Below are 15,629 nucleotides of genomic sequence, written 5' to 3' on the forward strand. Positions count from 1 at the left end.
CCAACATTATGGGCCTTTTGCCTCAAGGTAAAATAAGCACAGTATTTGAACATATTGTCAAATTGTTCAAAATGTTATTGAGTTAAGCAGTAAGGCCCTGTAATAGGAGAGTGAGTGAAATTTTCAGAATTAAATAAAGAGCCAGCTACTGGCAAAACAACTTTTGCAAATTCTGTAGAGCTTCACAGCTTGATTCTGGTAGGTTTCTTTCCCCCCCGCTTTCCTCTAGCGTCAAAGGAAAATACAGAAGGATCGCTTAGTGGCGGAATTCACCACATCACTGACAAACTTTCAGAAGGCGCAGAGACAGGCTGCTGAGAGAGAGAAAGAGTTTGTCGCTCGAGTAAGAGCCAGTTCCAGAGTGTCTGTAAGTATTTAAAGCAGCACTGTAAAAAGAATGTGGTACCCTCCAAGGGCCCCGTGAAGAGCTATGCGGCATGTTTCTTGAGTCCTAAAGACCTGTGAATATCTTGGAAATCGGTATTTGAATACTTATTTTCAGGTGTTTCTAATCAATTTTTAAGAAGGATGATCATTATGTATTATTGTGGTTATTCTGTCGATGTTGTGGAACAAAAGATTATGTAAAAATATAGAAACGTTTTGTTAGAAAAGATTAGGGGTCAAATCCTAATTTGAGCCTGAGACTGTTACTTTGTATTCGTGCTGGTGTAGAGAGCACTTTAATCCTGCATTGTATGAAGATGATGTAAATGAATAGTGAATATATTGTGTGAATATTTAAAACGAATGTACACCTGGAGAAAATAAAGGATAAATTAGAGTGGAATCTTGACTTAATCTAATTTTAAATCTCCCTAGAAACTATCACAGGTTGTTTTGTTGTTCCTTGATATAGAGGTTTCAAGACTACATTATGTTTTGATCAAATAATATTTGTTATTTGGCCCTTGAGAATATTTAATGAATTGCTTCTTTGTCAGCTTAGGATATAATTTGTTTTATTACTTGACGTAATTGACCTAAAATACTAGAACAAGAACTTTTCTCTCTTTTTTCTTACACCTACACTCCAGTGTGTACATAAATCAGTTTAGATTATTACAAAGTAAAATGTGAGCGTTGTGTGTTTTTCCTTTGCATCTTCTCAATCCATTCTGTTACTAAATTATTCAGGGTGGTTTTCCTGAGGAGAGCTCAAAAGAAAGGAATCTTGTGTCCTGGGAAAGGTAAGAAGTATAAAACATTATGCAGATCAAAAGATAATTTTTCAAATACGTTTTTTACATCACAGTCCCTGGGCAGAATTAAAGCTTTCAGTATATTATATCATGACTATCCTAAGTTATTTATAAATAGAAAACAATAAGTTTGAAAATTTTTCAAAGTAATTATTTATTATAAAATATATAAAAATATTCCAGTATAGCAATAATACTCTTTAAATAATTATTTGTCCAAATAAATATTATTGACTTAATTATTATTTGATATAGATTATTCCCATATATGAAGTTTAAATTAACCAAGAAGAAGTACTCACTTGCCAAATATAATAGTTTCCAATAATTAAATAATAACTCTAAACATAACATCATTGAAATGAAACATGAATAAAATTTGGTTAATATTTCTGTTATATTTTTAGAATTTAAGTGAGCAATTCTATGACTTTGAAGAAAAAATATTCTATTCAATAAGTATTTCTTAAATAAAAAGGAAGCCTCATTGTTTTCATACCAGTTTTTCTTTTTTACATATTCTTTTCTTTTTAATAGCCAAACTCAGCCTCAGGTGCAGGTGCAGGATGAAGAAATTACAGAGGATGACCTCCGCCTTATTCAGGAGAGAGAGTCTTCTATTAGGCAACTTGAAGTAAGCTTTACATTGTAGAATTGGACTGCTGCTCTGTTCTTAGTGAGTTTGTCCTCGAGATGCTTAGATGATGCTGGGAGAGAGGTCAAGAAAGAATACTAAATAAATATACCAATTGATGGCATATTTCATATAAATTAGAGTCATTCTGTTAAAAAAAAAAGTAATTTCTTTAGAATTTGTGCAAGGATGAGAAAATATACTTCCCTCTACTCCAGCTTTTTTTTTTTTTTTTTTTTTTAATTCTGTTAAGTCATCTCAAGCCACCTGAGCATTGAGAAAATTATCAGTCTAGAGATAAAGGTCTGTTCAGAGAGTCTAGATAGCTTCCATGGCACATGATACACATCACACCTGCATGAATAAGACTTTTTCCAAGGGCTTTAAAAGTGTTTTATTTCTCTTTAGTGTGTGTAGGCTATCAAAGAGGTATAAAAGGTTTAGTAGCCTTAGTTCTTAGGGAACCTACCTGTTCCCTAGAAAGCGGGCTAATAATAGCTAACAATAGCTACCATTTATTGAGGGCTTCATGCACCAAGCACTATGTGATAAATTCTTTATGTTAATTGTCTTATTTAGTTCTCATAAAGCTCTGTGAAGTAATTAACTGTGTCATTATCATTGCCCTTCTACAGATGGGGAAACTAAGGCACAGGATGAATATGTAAATTGCCCCACCTTTCCTGAATAAAGTATTTAAACTTTACTTTTTAATCAAGCAAAATAATAGTTATATATTGAAGAAAATTAAATTTATAACTTATTTATCCATCACTATTCCATTGCGTATTCAGATTTATTAATGTGAGGCTTTGAATTTATACCTAATGTTTTATTCTTTTAAAGTGTCAAATTGACATATACATTTTTACTAGAAATACAATAAGAATATTTTTTACTTTTTTGAGGAAATACTATTCATGATAACAAAACTAATCAGATTGCATGACATAAATTCAGTAACCCACAACCCTTCTCTATTGTATAGTTCCTTCATTTCCACTCTGAATCACTTGATATTTTTAACATCACAGACTTATTTTAGAGAACTCAGATTCAGAGTCTACTTACTCGGGATTGCCTATAGTAAAATAGTTTTCTGATATTCCCCAAATATATGTTATTAGGTCCAGATGCATGCTCACCTAGGTATGAGCAGTGGTTTGTGTTTTTTAAAATTTTCTCCTTTTGTGGATTGGGGACTGAATTTCTGATTCCAGTAATATGTGCTTTTTTTCTCTTAGGCTGATATTATGGATATTAATGAAATATTTAAAGATTTGGGAATGATGATTCATGAGCAAGGAGATGTAATAGGTAAGCCCTACTCATTAGATTTCATGAGGCAGAAGCAAGCTACATGCAGTTTACCTGTGGTAACTTCTCAAGCCAGGGTAGCTCCTTCCTCTCTCTCTTTCAGTCCTCCTGAAATCAAAAGTACAGTGTCTGTAATAGACAAAGCATCACCCTTGGCATTATCTAAAACAGATCTCGTTTTTGGCTCCTACTGGTGGAAATGACCAGCTTTATTTATTTAAGAAGTCCCAAATTTAATCAGGGTCTACTGCTGCTGAGATCATGGAAGGTAACATTTAACATCATTCTAGCTTATTTCCAGGACCTCTGGTTTCTGTCTTATCCCAATTTAATTCTTACCACACCAAGGACTTTGGGGAAAACAGCTGTTCATAATTGTGCACACTATCTTGTCTTTTAAAGTAGAGGGAATAAGTAGCCATTTGCCTGAACATTAATTCTTATAGCTTTTTTAGTACGTTAATTTAGTTGTATTACTTAGATACAGAGAATTCTTTTTTAAAAATTCTTTAAAAAAAAAATCAGTGACTAAGACTTCCTTTAAGTTTTAAATGTAATTGTAATTCATTTAAGGTGTAGTTGTCAGCATTGATTAGGATTCTGATCATCTTTATCGTTTTGATATATGAAGATATCTGTGGGTATGCTAAAGACATATCTAATACATTTTCTGAATTTGGTTCAGTTGAAATGCTTGGACCTATGGTTTAATATAATTATTATTTGTCCATTCTTACCCTCCTCTGTAGCCCCAGTAGATCACAGGGTAAAATTTCAAAAGCCATTCATTCATCCAATAAATATTTATTGAATGCCTACTATATCCAGGCATAAATCTAGGCCTTGAGGATTCAGCTGAAATTAAACAACAGATAAAAAGATCTTATAATCTAATTGGAGGAGAGAGACAATTAAAACAGAAAGAAAAGTAAGTAGATGGTGATAAGTGTTACGGGGAAAATAAGGCCAGGTCGGGGGTAGGACTGCAGGAGGTGGGGAATGTGCTGCTTTTCTGGGGGAGTCAGGTAAGGCCTCACTCATAGGTGACATTTTAGTGAAGACTTCACGGAAGTAAGGGAGCAGGCAAGAGAATGTGTTCCAGGCAGAGGGAACAGCAGATGCAAAGGCCTTCAGGCAGAAGCACGCCTGACATCTTGGGCCAATGGAGTGAGCAAGAGGAGGATGGAGACGATGTCACAGGAGAGCAGATCACATAGGCCCCTGAGCCACTGTGAGGACTGTTTTTGTATTAATGGAGGGGAAGCCACAGGAGGATTTGAGCAGAGGAGCGTTATCATTTGACTTAGGTGAACAGACTGCAAAGGGACAAGACCAAAAACAAAGAAAACACTTAGAAGCCTATTGCAGGAATCCACATGAGCAGCTATGTTGTCTTGGATCAGTATGGAAGCAGTGAAGTGATGAGAAGCAGTGAAGTGGTGAGAAGCAGTGGGATTCTGGATATTTTTTAAATGTGGAGCCAAAAAGGTCTACTGACTATCTGGATATGGATGTGAGAGAGTAAATTCTAGGATGACTGTAAGGTTTTGGCCTGGCTCACAAAAATCATAGTGGTGCCATTTTCTGAGATGCGGAAATCTGTATTTCCATATGTTATTTCCAAAAACATCCATATGTTTGGATGGATATAAATCAATGATTTTTGGATATATTAAGATTCAGGGGCCAGTTGTCACCCAGGTAAAGGTTTGATAGGCATTGGTAAAGAGAAGATGGGGTAAAGGGGAGACATCTGGCCTGGGGGTATAAATCTGGGCGTTATCTGTACATAGATGGTATTTAAAGCCATGAGATTAGGTGAGATCACCTAGGAGATAAGTATAGATAGAGGAGAGGGGTGTCTGAGGACTTGTAAATATTTAGAGCACGGTCGGCAAACTACATTCGTTTATGCGTTATCTACAACAGGTTTTGTACAACAGAGGCATAGTTGAGTATTTATGACAGAAACCATATGAATGAACTGCAAAGCTTAAAGTATTTATTATCTGAGACAAAGAAAAAGTTTGTTGATCCCTGATTTAGAGCCTAGAGAGCTGAGGAGGAACGAACAAAAATGACCAAGAAAGAATAGCTAGTGATACAGAAGAAAACCACAAGAATGTATAGTTTTAGAATGGAGGGGAGAAAGCATTTCAAGAGCGAAGGCAGGTCAGCTCTCTCAAATGCTGCTATTCGGTTAGGTAAACTGAGGCTTTAGAATTGATTGCTGAATTTAACAATGTGTAGGGCATGGGGGACCTCAGATGAGAGCTGTGCTGGTGAAATAGTGCAGGTGAAAGTATGATAAAGTAGGCTCAAAAGACGCTGGGAGGAGAGTGACTGGAGATAGCAAGTGGAGATAACTCTAGGAGTCAAGTGAAGTCATAGCTGCCAGTGGATGTGGCATAAATGAGAGATTTGGGGGTTTGTTTGTGTGTTTTTAAGATGGCAGCAATAGGATTGATGGGAAAGAAGTATTGTTAGTGAGAGGGAGGAAATTGCTGGCCTGAGGTCTTTGAGCTAGGCAACAAAGAATGGGATAAAGTACACGCATGGGGAGGTTGGCTCTCGCTGAGCGTGGACAGGTCCTCCCTAACCATGGGAGAGAAGTCCGAGCACAGAGACTGTTGCATGTGGTAGTGGGTAGGATCAAAGGAGACTGTGGAAATGTCTTCTGATTGTTCCTGTTGTCTCAGCGATCTAGAAATAAGGTCACTGGTGGAGAATGACAATGCATGACGAGGCATGAGAAGTTAGGGGAGAGAGGAGGAAGTATGACTTAGCGTTCCAGGAATTGGGGAGATGAGGCAGGCGTGCTGTGCAGTCAAGAATTTAAAGTGAAATGTCATCACGGTGATTCTTTTTTGCACCCATGTTCAGCTGCATGGGACAGGTTGGGGTTTTGTCACCTAACTGTGACCACAGTAGGAGGGAAGAAGGCTGAGGATAAATGCAGGAAACCAGTGACAGATGATTGTGTCTGGAGTCTAGGCTAGGGAAGAGGAAAGTGAGGACATGAAGTATGTGAGGGGCAGTGAGAAAGTGGTAGGATCACTAAAGCTGGGGTCTTAGAAGGCGAGAACTCTAAAGGTAGCAGATGGTAATCAGAGAGTGAGACCTGGAACGGAGATTATAGAGAAGCTGCAGTTATTGGTAATGACAGGTTTGGGGTGTGACCATGGATGTGGGTGGCTCAGAAAGCGCCACAGGCAAAGTCTTTGAAAATCATGTGTTCAGAGAATTGAGAGGCCTGGCTATTAGAGGGTCAGCAACTGGATATTGAAATCACCGATATGTAGGGTAGTAGAAGCATTGAAAAGAACATCAGTGATTCGGGGGCTAAAACATTCAAGGAATGAGGAGAGAAGACACCTGTGGATGTCTGCAGCAAGGAGGGCTGAATGAGTTGGACAGCATGAGCTCTAAAACTGAAAGTTGGCAAGGAGGAGGAGGAAACAGTGGTCCCCCATCCTACAGACGGACACCTGTTCCACCCCCATGTCAGAGGAGGGGGGAAGGAAAATGTCACCGCTTGACAAGGCTGTGGGGACCCTCAGGGAGCCTAGGTTTCAGCACAGAAGGAGGTTGATGAGGTCTGCCCAGCAGATGACGGTTTTCAGTTCTCTGTATTTACCCTAAACCAAAGTTCAGATGCTTGCTTGCTGCTGAGTTGGCCATCACAGAATGCAGGTACTGGTGATGGTACTTTTGGGGGTTACCAGGTAGAACTGGAGTGCACTATAATGAAAATAATAAAGTTTCTTTCCGTCAGATTCTTCTGTATTGTTTGGATCACCTGGGAAGTAGTATCACTAAAAAAAAAAAAACTCAGCCTTACCCATATACTATTAATATTAACCTTTGAATAGTGAACATGTTTAATCTTACCTTGAATAAAATCTGGTGATTGGTACAGCTCTGTTACTAGAGCATCAGCACCTGTTTTGTGTGTATGTTTTGTTTTAAAGATAGCATAGAAGCCAATGTGGAAAATGCTGAGGTGCATGTCCAGCAAGCAAACCAGCAGCTGTCAAGGGCGGCAGACTATCAGGTAATATTAACTGTGCTAAATTGTCTTATAACTCAGACTTTTCAACGTTTGTGTGTGTGTGTAAAATCAGGTTTACAGTGGCTGGAGATGTTAAAATTCAAAATGCCATGGAAGACAGGCTAGAAATATGCCAATCAGTTCAAACTGCGTGTAGCCTGTCTGTTCTCAGGGTTGAACTGGTGTTGTGCCCACAGGGATGGGAAGTTTAGAGTCTTGAGGAGAGCAGTACACAACTCCAGTCTTTTCTTACAACTTTTGGTCTCCGATGTCATTTTGACATTTCAACCCAGAAACCTCTTTGATAGCGATTTCCCTCTGTTTCTTGCTGTTCCCTTCTACCTTTCTTTTTTGTCAATGATACTATGGACTAAAGAGGCAGAGATCCTTGTCCCAGAAAGATCTCTTCAGGTCCTGTGGAAATTATATTAGCTTAGAGTGTCCTTGACCAGTGGGTATTCTGTCAGCATTCAGCAGACTCTTCACCAGGAATGAACTGATTTCTTAAGTGAATCAGGTTAGTATAGGGAATCCATAGGTATGAGTCAAATATAAATATATATAAAGGACTACAAATATTAGCACCATGAACTATTAATATATCACTTAATATGTAAATCTTTGACATTTAACAAAGATAAGCCCAGGCTCTTTGGGAACCCCTAAATACCACTCTAGCATTTGATTTCCCTTTTAAAACTTCATTTTTTTTTTGTTGATGTAGTTGTGCATAATTATTTTCTCAGAAACTTATTACCTTCTTATAAAATTTCTAAGATATTATCACCATCCTAGGTATTTTTTTTTTAATTGCTTTTCGCTTTTCTCACTGATCTTAGAAGTTCCCTTTAGTTTCAATGCCATTTTTTTCACTGGACAAATCAGTGCATATAGAGGGTGCTGAGTTATGCACGCAATTGTGCTCACCGACAGAGTAACTCATGTTTACTGTCTTTGTGCATGAGATTCAGATATGCAGCTCAGGATAGCTAATGTCACCATGTCCTAGAATGTAGGTGTCATTCATGAATACTTGAACACACACACACACACACACACACACACACACACACACAGTAATCTGTAAATACCAACAGTTAAAGCTGCTCAGAGTGTTTAGCAGGATTCATCAGTGACTGGGATTCCATGTAATTTCATTCTCCTTTTGGACTTCAGGGGGGATATAGATATATCCCCAAGTTTTACTTTTACTCTTCCTTGTGGAAGGGAAGGCCTATAGCCACCCTGGGGAAAAGGAACACATCTTCCCAAGTTGTACCTCCAGAGCAAGAGCTGCCCCCATCCTTAATCCCACAGGCCCTGGAGGGATGAGGAAAGAGCCATGCAACACAAGGGCTGGAAGGAGAGCAGCTTCCCAGTAGTCCCACCTGGCAGCCCTGATATTAAACCCATGCCTCTGCAAAATACGGTGCAGTGCTTCTAAATAGTTTGGATGAACCATGAACATAAAGGAAGGTGGAAAATGCTTTCATCACCACGGCACCCCAGGACTCACCACCGCACGCTGGAGAGGTTGCCCCAGGAAAAAAGATACTCTAGTGGAACAGCTGTCATTGTCGATGAAGGCATGTTACATATGGGTCTGCGGTAACCAGGTGGAATCTGGGGAAAATACATAGGCATGATTAGTTTGAAACTTGAACTGTGTTTAATATATGAAGAGTATATTCTGTTGAAAAATTAGATGGCCATTTGGAATACTGAAAAGTATAAGTAGTTTTCAGGATAATTTCAGAGTCAGGAACATATTCTTTTTGTAAATTTTATGCTACTTCTAGTTGACACAAAGTAAATTTACAAATTTTTCTACTTTGTAAGAAAAAGGATTCCTGCATGTAGCTGTGAGATATACAAGCCATTGGAGAAATATAGAAAGCTACAGCTGGGCCAGGAATGAATAATGGAGCAAAACTCTTAACCTTTATATTTTATTTATTTATTTTTTTAAATAAATTTATTTATTTTATTTTATTTATTTTTTATTTTTGGCTGCGTTGGGTCTTTGTTGCTGCGTGTGGGCTTTCTCTAGTTGCGGCGAGCAGGGGCTACTCTTCGTTGCGGTGCATGGGCCTCTCACTGCGGTGGCTTCTCTTGTTGCAGAGCACAGGCCCTAGGTGCACGGGCTTCAGTAGTTGTGGCACATGGGCTCAGTAGTTGTGGCTCATGGGCTCTAGAGCGCAGGCTCAGTAGCTGTGGCACATGGGCCTAGTTGCTCCATGGCATGTGGGATCCTCCTGGACCAGGGCTCGAACCCGTGTCCCCTGCATTGGCAGGCGGATTCTTAACCACTGCGCCACCAGGGAAACCCCTTTATATTTTAAATGACAGTATTAGAATTTTTTTTAGCTCTTTGTGTTTTATATTTTATTTGAATGTTGAGAGATTTTGAATGCAGTTTCCATTCATATTCAAGGATGGGAATGATTTGGGAAATTAATAAGTCTACTTTAAGAAACATTGCCAAACATTTGCATTTGCTGATATTGTCAGAGAACTCATTTTGAAGAGCAATTTTTTGATAAAAGTTTAAAAATGGATGGTTTTAAGATGTTTTTTGTTTTCACACATAGGTAAACTCTATTGCTCAAGTTATTAATTTTTATTTGTCTGTATCTTTTTTTAATTAAGCCCAACCACACATCTAGAAAAAATACCAACGGAAGTTGAATAATTACCCCCTGAATTATACCATTAATTCAAGAAGAATATTTCTTGAAAGCATAGTGCTATATGTATTGAAAAGCAAAAAAATATAGCCCAAATGAGGGCAATAAATTACTATTGGTTTTACTCTAGAAATGAACCAAATGATCTTCACTTGCTATAGAGGTGCTCCACTACATCTGTAAATGTGCTTTTTGTTTTTTCGCATCTGCAGCGCAAATCCAGGAAAACCCTGTGCATCATCATTTTTATCCTTGTTATCGGAGTTGTAATTATCGGTCTCATCATATGGGGAGTGAAAGGCTAAGATTGTAAAGGAGCACACTATTGCACTACATTATGTAAATTATGTAGGAAGATTCCTTAAATCATGGTAGGTTTTTTTTATTGTTATTATTTTAAAACTGTTGCTTAAAGGATGGTTCCCATACTTTGTTATTTTTATTTGGGGGGAAGTTTTCTTTGGATTAAATCTGATATTTTCTAATACTGGAAGTTTTTCTAAATATCACTGCTGGCATAGCTTCATGCTTTTTGACCTAGTAACTGTTAGGTTTTTGCCCACATTGTATATGCCTTTCATTTATAATTTATTTATCCTGTTGACTTAGTTTTTGGAATTAGTAAATTCAGAGGTGTGTGTGTGTTCTGTGTCCACCTCTCTGTCACAGTGTAACATGCACCCATGTTTCTGTTACTTCAATTACAAATCTTAAATTTAATTTTGATTTGGGCCAGCAGAGGAAGTATTGTCAATAACTTTAAAAATTAACATATATGTTTGTGTTTGGAGTTTTGTTTTTATCTAGTTCACAGCAACACAAATTGTCTATTTAACTTTTACTGTTATTTTTCTCTTAAGACCCTTGTTTATTCTGAATGAAATCAGTGAATAACTTCCTAGTATATTTCTTACTCCTGATGTGTATATAGTAAACATTTGCTGTAGATTGGCTAGTAAAATACTAAGGATAGATTGTTTTTATATAGGTTCTGTTTAAGTCTGACGTTCGTTTGCAGGGGATTGTGTGGTCACTATAAATGTTTAATGTGATTTGGAGGAAGAGTATGACAGATCAATACCTATTGTGTTAGAATACTAAAGATCCCAACTTGTATTCGGCTGTGTATTTCCACAGCTGTTATGATGGAAAATTAATTACCTTCTCTTATGTCCTACAGAATAATGAAGATTACTTTTGGGAAGTAACTTTCCCACAGTTACTGTTTTTGAGCACCTAACACTTAAAATTCTGTTTCCCTTCATACCATTTTGTACCATCCTTCATTAGAAAGGGAATTGGATGTTCGCCACTTAACTCACTTGCCTTTTTAAATCAATGTTGTTTTAATGCACTAATCTGAATACTGTAAAGAAGATTATCTTAGTTTATAGTTTGTATTTTATAATGTTCTTATGTAGCAGTTTGATAGTGAAGGCAATGTTTTACATGGCAAGCTATGAGACTTCAAATGGGAACAAATAAAATATTAAGTAACTAAGTAAATTGTATCTTTGCAACCAAAATAAAGATGATTTTAAAAAGTGTCCGGATAGTTTTATTTCAGGAGAACTCTGCTTCCGTGGGACTTGATACTTACCTCACACTTTTGCCACTGCAATCTCAACAGAGGAGATGTAACCACATGGCCACCATTCTGCATCTTGCTGGAGTACCGGCGTACTCAAAGTTTTTATTTTGGCAATCTTAAAAGGTTTTGCCGCTAATAGGTAGAAGCTGCTTTTGCTTGTCATCAGAACTCAATTTTTTCCACAAAAGAGTAGTCTTGATTAGAAAAAATAAAATGAAAAACAATACAGTAGCCAAATTTTTTAAGTTCTTAACAAAGTTTTTCTTTAGGTGAGTTTTAGAATCTCTTTGAAAGGGTGATGCTTACTTTCATGACTGTCAACATATCTGGATCTGTTTGAGTTGAACTGAGTCTCAAACTGAAGAACTTTCCTTATGAAGGGACACATATTGTTCATTTTAGTGTGTTCTGAAGACATCCTTGAATGACGCAGATGGAGATTAACCAGCCTCTTTGCTTAAACTGAATGACAGTGTGGCATGAAGGGTTTGGCTGTTGTACTGGTCATTAAATATTATGAAAATGTTTTGGTTTTGCACAATGATTAGTGGTAGAAAAATAACTGGTGCAGTTTCAACATAATGCAGCTTGTTTTACTAGGCATGAGATCAACCCTAAAAAAAATACAGATATGGACACAGATGGAGCTTGATCTGAGACAGCAAACCATGGAGGCAGCCTCTGGAGTCAGGCCCACTGAGTACACTGGGTGCCCAGCAGCTGTATCTGTGTCGCTCACTGAGAACACTGCACCTGGAAGAGGTTGCCACTGGATCCTTCTTCAGGGTCTTCACTGCTTTTGTTAAAAAATAGTAAAATCTTGCACACAAAAAATCGTGTTTTGAATACCGATCTAGACAAATTTATAATGAAAAAAGAAATGACTTTTGAAAGTTTGTTCCACAAAAATTAATCTGTGGTTTAAGCAAGGAAAATGCAGAGTAGTTTCTCTAGTTGGTGTGATTTTCATTTGTTTCTTCGTGTAGTAAAAGGAATGTCACAATAAAAGATAAAAGCTATATAAAGGAAAAAAAGGTCATTGTCCGCCTTTATAGTGAAGAGCAATTCACACGGGTAACTTATTCAGCATTTAATTTTTGAAAAGCAAAACTGACTATTTTTTACACATGATCAGTTACTACAATAAAAAATTAAATTTCAGAAGGAGATGAGAGTTGTTTGGGTAAGTTATGAGTTAAATGACATTTTTAGTTCATTTAAATATGATGAAAATTTCTCATTAGTGGGAAAGAACATCATTAGGCATCCTTCTTTCCTGGAAAAAAAAAATTGCGTATTTTCATAATTCACTTAGGAAAACAAAAAACTGACCTCTGGCTCCCAGACCTCTTCAGTACACCATAAGATTTGAGCAACTTGACCTTGTATTTCTCAGCAAGAAAATACGGTTAGCAAGATGGGCACGCACAGGAGCCTGAAAGTGTTACAATGGACCACTTCCTTGACAGAATGCATCACATTTCTGCTTAACAACTGTCCAGACATAGTTCATCAATCAGTGAAGATAAAAGCATTTCCCCCACTTTTTTAGGAATCTGTGTCCTCAAAATACTGTCACACAGGAAATAAAGAAATTGCCTGATGTAAACCTGCAGGTTCATCTTTCTTCTCTTCAGCTGGGTTTAACAAAGTCAGTAGACTCAGTGAAGCATTATCTCTTTCACTAAGTTAAGACATGTAGGAAACCTGTTTTTCTCTTCATGCTAAATTCAAGTATTTTAACCTTTCTATCTGGGTTCAGTCAGGAAAACAACCACCTGATGATGTAAGCATAAAGGGTTTCAATGTGGGGAGTCAGAAGCTTCCACCAAGCGTCAGAAGGGCAGGCGAGGGAAGGTGCATCTGCAGTACCACCCTGGGCGGATCTCGGGAGCTGGCCCAGGAGCCCGTGAGAATCTGGAAGCATCCAGGAAGCTCCTGTCACCTCAGCCTGCAGCACCAACGCAGTGAGTCTCAAGGAACTGTCACCAGCTATCTAGGCTGTTGACAGCACCAAAGCAGGTGACCTGTGAGAGATCTTGAAGCTGCTGCGACTCCTGTGCCCGCGGGCCTGTGCACACTTCTGCCGGGATGGCCTCCAAGGGAGGGTGGCCTCTCCGTTCTCTGCCTCCTCAATCCTCTGGAAATGCTTCTCATTGGGCCACGCTGACTTAGAACCAGAAAGCAAAGGAGGTTCTGGAAAATGTAGTTTCTGGCTTCCCTGCAGTGCAAAGAACACTACGGAAGGATGGGACAGTGATGCGGAGGTGACAGCAGACAGCCCATCATGATGGGGAAACGCTGATAGATGGAAAGAGCACAAACAATGTGAAGCAGAAAGCCTCACAGAATTCTCTTCCATTAGGGGTTCTTTGGTGGGGAAAGAAAATAACACTGATTTTAAATGGTAAATAAGTCCATTTTCCCAACCAGAACAAAGTCTCTGTATTATATATACTCTGGGACCCCAGCAGCTAGCTGTTTCCTCCCTCTCTCTCTCCTTAGTTGCCCAATAAATATTTGTGTACTTAATTTGGCATTTATTTTGTGCCAGGCTGCCACGTGCCCAGGCACAGAGGGTATTAGAGTGAACCAAAAGAATGTGGTCCCTTCCCTCAAGGAGCTTACATTTTGGTATTAAGCACGTAAAAAACACTTGATGTTAGGAAGAAAATGGTGGGTGGGAGAGGAAGGAGGTAAGGGAAAAACAATGAATGAGGATGGATTCATCATTCTTTGGACCACCTACACCTGGGGACTGCTCATTCTTAAGGACTGGCTTCCTGTTTATCCTGTTACCTCATTACCAAGTAACTGAATTTCATTCTCCTCAGTTAACAGACTACTAGAAAAGTGATAGTTTTCTAAAAAGTAGCTACTAATTTGAAAGTTGATCTGTATGTATTGTCTCCAGGAAAGAACCTTCCATCTTTTGGTGGCAGCATCTGGATTGAGAGCTAGGGCGTCCTGATAGTCAGGACTGACATTTATAGGACTTTTGCAAAATTATTACTCCCAATAGAGGGAGGAGCACTGGAAAGAGAGGAAAGAGCTAAGGGAATTTTGGAATCCATGTTTCTTCAGAATGCACTCAAAGCCAATGCATTATGCATGCTCCTAGTAAAATGTCCCTTAAAACATTTTTAATTTAACCCTGCCCTATCCCTTGGCAATTTTTATTATTTTTTTCTTTGGTATCAAAAGGGAATAAAGAACACCCTCAATGGCTCACATTAACCCAGTTTCTCATAATTTAAATACTGTTTCAATTTGTCAATTTTAATCCTTTGTTTTCGCAATCCTTTGGTTAACATGAAAATCATAAAAGGAAACCTTATTTTTCTCCAAATAATTCTAATTTTAAAAGCAGAAGTAGAACTAAATAACTGACACACTAAATAGATTTTTATAGACCCTGTTGCTTCTGGCAGGTTTTTAAGAGGTTGGTCATTTAATTACTCAGAGTGGGATTCTTGTAGGTTTTGTGTAGTGATGGCATTCCTGCTTAAAATGTAAGTGGTGGAAGGCAAAACCAGATTTCCTGTGCAGTCGTTACATGCATAACACCCTTACTTGTTTTAGAGGGAGTCTGCTAGAACTGAACTGAGTCTTTAAATAAACTTGAAAGGGCATTAATTCCCACTTTGGCAAACCCAAAGTACAAATTTTTAAGTGTTTACTGTAAGTACTGTTAGACAGTAGTTACTAACTCCAAAATCTCTTAGCATTGGTGGAAACTTAGAAATGCAGTTATTTACCTTCAACAAAGATTTACTGATACTAGTTTCAGTTTCTAGTGAGTGCCTTCTGGAAGTTTCATATCAACTGTTAAATGGTACATCTGAAATGCTAAAGTCAGACCAGGATCAAAGAAACCAAGTTTACATCTCTAGAAACTAGAGATTTAGCCCAGGAGTAAGATACAAGCTTTTAGTAACTTGCATAGCTGAAGACCTAATCATGAAAAGCTTTCATGAGTAGTTAGTTAACTGAGAAAATAAGACATACTGTAGTAAGGACAGATAAGGAGATAGAAAATATGAATGACAGGTGATGAGACCTGAAGGATTGAATGAGAAGATCTAATATGTGTCTAATCAGAGTCCCAAAGATGGAGAATAGAAAAAAATGGAAGAGATAGATGATT

At 38.0% G+C, this 15,629-nt stretch overlaps 1 protein-coding gene across 3 annotated transcripts in view; it reads left to right on the forward strand.

The window, feature by feature from the left end:
- STX7 (syntaxin 7) overlaps nt 1–12,869 on the forward strand; it is a 47,725-nt gene extending 34,856 nt beyond the window's left edge. For 2 of the 3 annotated variants that reach the window (XM_082405330.1, XM_082405331.1), the window contains 6 exons: nt 230–367; nt 1,138–1,190; nt 1,740–1,836; nt 3,081–3,153; nt 7,125–7,207; nt 10,104–11,438. In XM_082405330.1, coding sequence (XP_082261456.1) covers nt 230–367; nt 1,138–1,190; nt 1,740–1,836; nt 3,081–3,153; nt 7,125–7,207; nt 10,104–10,196 — 537 coding nt within the window. In that variant the 3' untranslated portion in view covers nt 10,197–11,438. The other variant, XR_014248477.1, reaches the window with a different exon arrangement.
- The last annotated feature ends 2,760 nt before the right edge of the window (nt 12,870–15,629 follow it).

Source organism: Balaenoptera borealis (genome assembly GCF_965194805.1).
Source record: "Balaenoptera borealis genome assembly, chromosome: 9".
In the NCBI taxonomy this organism is placed as follows: Eukaryota; Metazoa; Chordata; class Mammalia; order Artiodactyla; family Balaenopteridae; genus Balaenoptera; species Balaenoptera borealis.